The sequence below is a fragment of the Penaeus japonicus genome, unplaced genomic scaffold (assembly GCF_977035675.1).
Source record: "Penaeus japonicus unplaced genomic scaffold, GWHDUDI00000001_assembly GWHDUDI00000030, whole genome shotgun sequence".
Classification (NCBI taxonomy): domain Eukaryota; kingdom Metazoa; phylum Arthropoda; class Malacostraca; order Decapoda; family Penaeidae; genus Penaeus; species Penaeus japonicus.
In genome coordinates, this window is record NW_028234432.1 from 37,338,609 (window position 1) to 37,348,608 (window position 10,000).

Here is a 10,000-nt window from a genome sequence, read left to right on the forward strand (position 1 = left end):
ATATATATATATATATATATAATCATATTAACTTTATATATATATATATATATATATATAATATGTATATATATATACAAATCATATATATATATATGTATATATGTATATATATAATGTTATATATATGTATATATATATATATATATATATATGATATATATAAATATATATATATATACACTATATATTGTGTGTGTGTGCTGTGTTGTGTGTGTGTTTATGTAATGTGATGTTGATATATACTAGTCACGAGTTTACTATGTATATCTGTATATATTTATCCCTTATATATATATAAATACAATATATGTATATATTATGATAACAAATGTATCTCAGTATATATATATATATATAGTATATAATATTTTAATAATAATTATATATATATGTATATATATCTATTACTTAACATATATTATATATATATATGTTATATATAATACCATCCCACTATAAATTTTATATATTCTAATATAATAATATTTTATATAAATTTATATATAAATTTTATATATTAATATTAATATATTATATTTATATATATTTTATATAAATTATATATATATCATTTATATTTCATATATATTTCACTCTCTCTTTCTCTCTTTAGTGGGATGTTACTGACTTCCGAGTGTCTGTTAAATCTAGAGAGATTAGCAAGGGGGGGGGTGGTTACTTATCTCTCTTTTTATCTTCTAATTTTTAGTATGTAATAAATCTTTTCAACTCTTTCTTTTAAGTTTTTAACTCAAAAGTATATATTTATTTATATTAAATTTTTGAGTGTGTTACTTGTCTATTTGCCCTTTTTTTTGTTAATTTTAAAAATTGTTCTTTGTGTTTTTCAGTATATGATTTATATTATTTATCTATGTAACTCTCTGTATATTCTTACCAGTATCATATTTTTTTTTTTTTTTTTTTATGTAATCCACAATATCAAAGAAAAACGAGCACCAATGTGAACCACACACCATTCTCATCCTTGACCCGTCTTTCCAGTTCAACTGTTCTCAACACAGACCCTTGACGGAGGTTCGAGGACTATCCCTCCTCCTCCACCGAGACCGCTCCGAGGAGTATGGTGTGTCCAAGGACGAGCTGTCATGCGTATACCAAGGCATCCTTAGGGTGGAACAGAAACCCGATGAGTTCACCATGGACTGTGATAAACTTTATAAGTGAGTCAAGCCGGAAAATCTATCTATGCGTTTAGCATTGTTTCTTTCGGCCGGTATGTTCTGTTGGTGGCGCTGTGTATTATGAGGTAGAATCTGTCATCGATTCTTTATCAAGGTGTAACGTGTTGTTTGTGTACTTCAAGAGATAACAATTATTTAGGGGAATGTCAGTTCTTTATTGTAATTGTCCTTATACTATTATTATTTTTTAAACAAATAGCCTATTTATTACAATTTAAGAATATTGCTCTACGGTCAATAATGCGAGTAAATGAATTACACCTTATTAAAAGCGACATAGACAGACACAAACAGACATAGAAAGACACAGACAGACATAGACACAGGTACACATATACAAATACAGACAAACAGACACATATATGTAGACATAGACAAAGACATACACATGGACATAGACACAGACAGACACATGGACACAGACACACACACACACACACACACACACACACACACACACACACACACACACACACACACACACACACACACACACACACACACACACAGATAGATAGATATATAGTTTATTGACCACAGGTTACAAATTTACAAAGACATGATGAAAGTTAGTTAATATACAGTAAAATGCAGAAGTAATAAACAATGATATAAGAAACTGTAGTCCACAATAAATAAAAAAACAATATCTATATAAATGACTAGCAACAAAGAAATAACACCAGGAACATAAATACATTGTGTCTGTAACTCACAAATACAAAATTGATATATCGTTAATAATTTTACATGAAAGATTATTTGAATATTTGCAATTAAACAAGTCTCCCAAATGGTTCAACCCATAAATTTGTCTAATGTCTGCGGAAACAGGGCAACTTTCAACCACATGTCGCTCTGTTTATTTATGCCCACAAATACACAAGCGCTCCTCTAGCGGCAGGCGGTCGCGTCCACGTCTATTCCATCGACCTGTTTCCACACTTAGGTTATGAGCTGAGACTGTGAATGTCATTAATAGAGCGTTTTTCGGTATTTAATTTATGTGGGCTAAAATCCTGATTAATTGATAGGCAGGTGGTACAACGGGATCCAGCCGATGTCCTGATAGTGCTATACACCTTTTGCATGAGTTGCCCCATGGTTGGTATAGGCTCAGCAAGGAACCCGTCCATTATTCTACTTGTTTGAGTGGGAGATCTATTGACTATGTTCATAACATGCAATAAGGGATCGTCCTCAAGATCTGCTCTTTCGGAAAACATTTTAACAAAGAATTTATGTTGCTTTAATTTGACATAATCTTGGAGTGTGGGGTAGCCAGCCTCAGCATAACACACAATATTCGAGGTAGACTTCTTTACCCCGAGCAGCTGTTTGAGTGCCCAGTTATATAGTATGAGCATAGGTTTTAAGTCTGCCCCTATCCACGATTCGCAGCCGTAAAACAATGAAGACATCAGAGCGGCATCAAAAACTCTGCGTTTTACTATGAAAGGCACGTCATTATTCTTTTTAAAATGAAAGAGACGAATTTTATTACACGGCCTATCTTGGCCTTGGCATGAATGCGCACTGCGGACGACACGGAGCCGTCGCTAGTGAAGGGCGATCCGAGATAGACATAGGACGTGCACGGTGAGATCACAAGCCCATCCACACACAGCGGTTCCCTTTCACCCTAGCCACCGCTCTCCACGAAGAACTTGGTCTTAGCCTCGTTTATGACCATGCCATATTCGTTGCAATAGGTTTGCAATATCCTTATTTTGTTAATCACCCCCTCCCTACTGGTCGACAACATGGCTATTAAAGCACTCAGCGTCACCATACCACAACCAAGACGTTTTAAAATAATAAATGATCTATCGCGAGGAACCAGATCGTATACTTTCCCGAAATCAACAAAGGTTACCAAAAGCTTACTTTTCTTTCGACGCGCAAAGTCTGAAAGTAACCTCAGCGCAGCGATATTCTCAGTACAACCGCACTTACTCAGCGCTCCGGCCTGCTCGCGGAAAGGGCGAAACCATAGAGTTAATCTATGACATAACACCATGTCATATAATTTGGCCGGAGAATTGATTACGCTTATACCTCTGTAATTATCAGGGTCCGGTCTGTTTCCTCGCTTAATTAAAAACGATAAAAACCATTGCCCTTGCCCATGATGCAGGATACACACCCGATTGGAATATCACATTAAAAAGGGTAGCAGTACTCAAAATCCAACTAGCAGGGAGCATTGTTAATATCCCGGGGGTGACTCCGTCTGGCCCACAAGCCTTATCCGCCTCCAGACGTTTCGTTTGTCTTTGCACTTCGTGAGGCAAGATGGGGTCATCCAATCCGGGATCGGCACATCAGTCTGCACTTCCGGACGAAGTGGCTTTAAAACACGTTCAAAATGAATTATAAATTCCTCATCAGTTGGCAAGTGTCCCTTATCAGTTTTAAAAGATTGAAAGTCCCCCTTCCAATTGATGGCTTTCCACACTCGTGCATCATCATCGTCTCCTAATAATCTCTCCCATCTACTCATCTCCTATCTACTCATCTCCTCATCACCCCAACTCACCCCTCCCCTTCTTACACATCTGCTTTTCTCGGCACATTCGTAGAGGGTTTTCGATTAGCCTCCGTTGCATCGTTAATATCTTCGAAGTTATTAGGTATAACTGATGTTGCAATATTGTCTGCAAATAGTTGCCTATTGATGCTTGAGGATTTAACAGGTTTCCTTGCAACGCTGCATTTCGTCGCGGCACCATGTCAAGGTCCCCTAATGACGCTGCTCTAAGGACAATGTTCTCAATCTGAGTAGCAGGACTCGGTAACGTGACACAAAGTGGGGCGTGGTCGGGCGGAAGGTCACGTCTCTGAATTACGGCAAATTCGCTCAAGAAAGGCAACCGACTTGGTGACGTAACACACACACATCAAGTTCCGATGTCCATGTATCCCGCTTCCGGTAGGTTTTGTCTCCCATAAAATGCCTGTCTCGGGTTTTAAGATTGTTTAACGCGACAAGTTTATCATCGAGACAAATGGAAGACAAAACTTCGGCATTATCATTCATGGTAGAAAAATCGTCCTTAATATTTGGGTACATTGCGTCAACACCTGGCAGCTCATACAGACTTGCCAGTTCTTGTACACACACACACACACACACACACACACACACACACACACACACACACACACACACACACACACACACAAAGTGCAATTATTGGTGCAATCACATCAATAAGCAGCACAGCGGAGAGCACACAGTACACACCCACGGTATGCACATTGCACAGCGTGTCTCCAGTCGAATGCTTACGCCCATTGATTATGGCCTCTAACATAGCGCAAGCGTGAGTCGACCAGGGCCAATTCAAAAGGCTAATTGAAAGCCTGGTGTAGGAGGTATGTGTTCTGTCATTTGTTTACGTCTATTGCTGTTCGTTCGTCTCGAAAAAAAACTGGTTTGGTAGAAACAGAATGACCGAAACTTGGAAACTCTTTTATAACGCAATGCAAAACTCGGGTAAGCTCATAACATTCATATACTTTTTTTTCTCTCTTTCTTTCTCTAGCGATAACCGTTTCCCATTTCTCCTGCCAAAGGTTAAAGAAAAAAGTGCCCCTGAAGGAAGCCAGCACCAATATGGACGAGGACGGTGTGATGGTCACGTGTCACGGAAGGATTTACAAAATTTATCAAACTGTCCATTATTTCCTTCAGCCGCGGAGGTCCAAGGAGAAGAGGGAACGGTTTCAGGTAAAGTCTCGGTCCCTTTTAATAAGTCAATTCATTTGCGTTTCTGTGTTGTTTCTAATTAATGTTGTAGTCCACGATTCCATGATATTTTTCCAATGGAAAAATTATTTTAGCTGTTATTTACATATTAAATGAAATGTGTCATATTTAATTTACGTGTGAGGTATGTATGATAATGTTCCGTCCAGGGTTAAAGGCTTTTCTAGTTAACAGATATACTAGAAAGATGAATAATCAGTAAATAGATAAAACAGGAAACTACTCATTAATTAGATTTAATATTTGTGATTCATCATCATTTTATTTCAGGTACTTCTATGATTTAAGTTATGGCTCTTCATGAAGTGGGGAAAAAGGAATAGGAGAAATAGCCCGTACTTTTCAGCCATTTCGTTATTGAGAAAAAGTGCATTTTAGATTAGCAAAGAAAATTTGCATTGATATTAAGAAATTCGGAAGAAATAACCAACATGTAGGGCTTAATACTTACTTCCTTTCCTCAGTTAAATATCATAATATTCTATTTAGTTTCAAAACTATCTTAAAATAGTCATATATATTTTTTGTGTAGCAAACCTCTTGGCTTACAAACAGAGCTTTTGCAACCAAGAAAAGCATCCAAATCATAACCCAGTGTACGCACGTAAGCCATAATCTACTTAAACTTTAAGTTGTGAATGGAACTAAAAGCTGTTACATGATCTGTAGATGACATTTTGGCTTCAGGATCTTCAAGAAACTCTCCATCATCACCTGTTTTCACGTCCCCGGCCCTCTAGCTGTTCTGATGACTCACTGGCTCCTTTGAACGCCCATCGCCTGCTTCTTCAGCTGCTATTCCTTAAAAAAAAAGCTGCGAACTAGTATCAGAATCTCGAATGTTTTGGTTTGGTTTGGTTTTCACACGTTGGTTAAAGGTACACTTGCTGATTGAGTAAAGATGAAGATTTGACTGGAATTTTCAGTTGTGTTGTTAATTAAGGGAGTTTTTCTTGTGATTATTAGGTTGGTATATCTTGCATTTTAGTCATGATATTACTCATAAATCACTTAGATTATAAATAACGATGAAAAGTGATTTTCATGAAATATAAAGAAATAAATTGGTAACTTTATGCTCGAGTAAGTATTTGACAAATTTCAGAATAAAATTATTATTTTTTTTTGGAGCAAGATGATAATTTAAGATAGAAATACGTTATAAAATCTAAACAGAAAGTAATGTATCCCATCAGCAGTCTAAAGCAGTCTGTCTTGCTGCACCTAAGTGTCGAAGTAACAGTAATATATGCAATGAAATAATAACAGAGGATTGTTTCACACACAGTCACATCAGTCATGTTTTTTCCCACTCACAAAGGACTATGTTTTTTCCCACTCACAAAGGACTATGTTTTTTTTTGCAAATAGTAGAAAAAATAACTGCATGTCACATTCACAGGATTATCAATAATGCTAGGCACCGTGGCTCTGCCGTAATACCACTCACTGTATGAATAACTGAATGATGAGTTGGTGGGTGTGCGATGGCATGGCAAAAGATAACAACCCTCCTCGTAGACACACTTGTATTAAAAGAAATGCAGTAGCAGTCGCGCAAAATCAACTGTGATTCCATTTGTAAGGCTAGAGATAAGATAGACGAAGTTATTGATAATAATGGGTGTTTATCTAATGGGGTATATTAACAGGAAGTGGATGGGTCAGGGAAGTGTAGGAAAAGGGGTAGAATATATTGAATCATGACGGAAACACAATTGACTCAGATACTGCTATCTGATTCCTTCTAATAGTTGTGCACTCAAAGTTGGTTTTCATTCACTTATAAAAAATGGCACTATTTTCTCCTTGGCAGATCCGTGGATGATGATTTGCACCTTCTGAACCACAAACAAATATAATGGTAGTCGTCTTTAGTAATGTAGATAACACTTTACCTCTTTCACTCCCTCCTCCTCATAGAAAGAACATGCTGGACAGCGACGAGACATGCTAAGCGTCTTGATCATGGGCATCGACTCCGTGTCTCGCGCCAACATGCGACGCAACATGCCCAAGACGTTCCACTTCCTGAAGGACGAGCTCGGCGCCCTCGACTTCCAAGCCTTCAACAAGGTGGCCGACAACACCAACCCCAACATGGCTGCTTCACTGATGGGACTCACAGAGAAGGAGTTGACTGAGACCTGCCAGCCGAAACGAACCAAGTTTGACGACTGCCCCCTGATCTGGAAGAATTTTTCTGATGCCGGATACATTACGGTATATGGAGAGGACGACCCGTATTCAGGATCCTTCCATTACAACAGATATGGTTTCCTAAAGGAACCCACTGACTTCTACAACCGACCTTACATGCTAGTTTCTCACTCGTACACCAGACACAATGCCGGGAAAAAAGGAAGCTTTGTTCTTTGTCTTGGAGGAGAGAAAAGCATATCTGTTATCCATGATTATTCGCTGGCTGTCGCAGACACATTCCGAGACACTCCATATATCGCCTATTATTGGAACACGGGAATAACTCACGACGAAGTGGAATGGGCATCGGCCACGGACGTGCCCTCGCTCGAGTACCTGAGGAAGCTAAACGAGAGCGGTGTACTGGACCACACCATACTCTTCTTCATCAGCGATCACGGGATCCGGTTCGGGGACATCAGACAGACCTACGCTGGCCTGTTAGAGGAGCGACTGCCTTACTTCTTCGTGTTGTTTCCTCCTTGGTTCAGGGAGAAGTACCCCGAAGCCTGGAAGAGCCTTAGCACCAACACGAAGAGACTGGTGTCTAACTTTGACTTTCATGTAACATTAACAGATATCTTGGCTGGCACATATGGAAACAGCTCTAGGTAAACTTTTGAGATTGTCTCTTCAGACTAATCATTCATCAATTGGATAAGTCCATGGATCTATTATGAAAATAACAATAGTGAACATATTTAAGATTTTCGCAGGTTTTTGATCTTAGTCAAACTGTACAACTGTATGTTCTTGATTAAAAAAAAAGAGGAAAACATTGTATCTACCCAAACATTAGATCTATTTTTTTTAACCCACCCCCAGAGTACCACGACACGGCCAGAGTCTGTTTCAGGAGATCCAGGTCAACAGGACGTGCGAGGACGCCACCATCCCCGACCACTACTGTTCTTGCGAGCACTCCAGCCAAGTGGAGCCCAACGACTCACGTCTGCACGATGCGGCGGTGTATGTCGTGGATCAGCTCAACTTCGGAATGACGGCGTTTCCAGAGTGTGTGAAATTGCATGCCGTGCAGGTAATAGATAACGGATGGGTGTGCTTTATCTGAGGACGTTCTTTTTGTATATTTATATGTACTTTTTATACAATTATGTTTTTAATGATTCAATATCAAAGATACTGATTATTTTGATTGAAGCAAGTTTAACTTAAGCGTACATAGATGAAAAGCAAGTGATCGGAGTGAGTAAGTGAATGAATGAATGGGTGGGTGAGTGAGTGAATAAATGTGTGTGTGTGTTGTGTGTGTGTGTGTGTGTGTGTGTGTGTGTGTGTGTGACAGTGCGTGACTGAGTGAGTGAATGCATGCATGACTGAGAAGAGTGAGAGAGAGCGAGCAACCCTTTCTGTATGAAATGGTTTTTCTGTTGACAGGTGGTCAGAGGGCAAATAGGGGCAAGTCACAAAGGCACCATGAAGAACATGCTTACAATCTCCGTTGTGTTCATGACCATGCCAGGTAAGACTGCGTCTGCTTTTGTGCCATTTTTCTTTTAACATACAAACGCACTGTAAAATGTATTGAAACCGAGAGTTGTTACTTCATAATGTAAAAATGATTAGAAAGATATAATGTGATAACGTTATATAATACAGTCAATTACAAGTTTCTTGAAGAGAAAGAATGTATACGACTAATTCACTCCTTAAAAACCTTAGAATCGTTTGATTCCATATGAGATATCTTTCCTCCTTAGGTGAAGGCATGTTAGAAGCGACAGTCCGAAAATACGAGAACAATTTCGAGCTCACAGCTGACGTCTCTAGAATCAACATGTATGGCAATCAGAGTCACTGCATCACTGACCCATTCTATGCAAGATACTGCTACTGTCAGGACCTCCTCACCACCCTCTACCCCAACGCGTCTTCCGAAGCTCCTATGAACACAACAGGGACTTAATGCCATTCCTAATTACTCCTTTTGTTGAGGTCCTCGCGTTTCTCACGAGCAAACGGATCCAGTGTCATTTAGACGGTGCTACCTTGTCTCCTGTATCTCTTTCGTTTCTTAAAGAAAAATACACTGGGTGACAGTGGCTATAACCGCACTTGAATGAGTAGTGGTACTAAGAACCAATTAGATAGATCGAGAAGACAATAGAACGGTGACGCTGCTGAATTTCTGGAAAATATAGTTACTTATTCTTGTATTTTGCGCTGCCAGGTGTAAAGAATACTTGATGTTTCACCCGCATGGTGTCTATTACACAAAATAAGTATCTGCAAGAATATGAATAACTGTTTCAAGTTTAAAGTGCCAACAGTGGCGTTAGTAGTTGAAAGTGCAGGCCTTACTAGCTACCACATCTCTTATGCTATTTTGATTTTATTGAAGATAGCTTTAGGCACAGCATTCAAACGCAAATTGATGCGTTTCATCGTGAATTTGCACTTTGCTAGCAGCCTTTGAGACTTCCAATTGTTGACTATCAACACAAGTAACAAATCACATTCTATTATTCGCGATAATCATGCATATGAATATTTAAATCAAAGGTGACCAGATTTATTGCAGCTAAAAGTGGGGCAGTTTCATATAGGCTATATACTATATGTATGTGCAGAGAAAAGTCTCAACTTGTTTTATATTATTTACAAAAGCACAAACATTTCATTTTATGTTCGCACAGTTCTCTAGATGAAAATGTCTATACCAGTGTAGAACTTCATACAAGTTAGTGATATACTGTAGATGAATATTTATCAATAGTCCCCTAAAAAGTGGGTCATCTAAGCAATAACAACAAAAAACGGGACAAACGTAAAAATAAAGTGGAACACTTTACTAACA

At 38.5% G+C, this 10,000-nt stretch overlaps 1 protein-coding gene across 1 annotated transcript in view; it reads left to right on the top strand.

The window, feature by feature from the left end:
• Window positions 1–10,000, top strand: part of LOC122248520 (uncharacterized) — a 19,747-nt gene that overhangs the window by 9,286 nt on the left and 461 nt on the right. The window contains exons 6-11 of the mRNA XM_086554795.1: window positions 1,009–1,187; window positions 4,788–4,941; window positions 6,904–7,793; window positions 8,008–8,221; window positions 8,581–8,665; window positions 8,904–10,000. The exon at window positions 8,904–10,000 is cut by the window's right edge and continues 461 nt beyond it. Coding sequence (XP_086410921.1) covers window positions 1,009–1,187; window positions 4,788–4,941; window positions 6,904–7,793; window positions 8,008–8,221; window positions 8,581–8,665; window positions 8,904–9,109 — 1,728 coding nt within the window. The 3' untranslated portion in view covers window positions 9,110–10,000. The remainder of the gene's footprint in view (window positions 1–1,008; window positions 1,188–4,787; window positions 4,942–6,903; window positions 7,794–8,007; window positions 8,222–8,580; window positions 8,666–8,903) is intronic.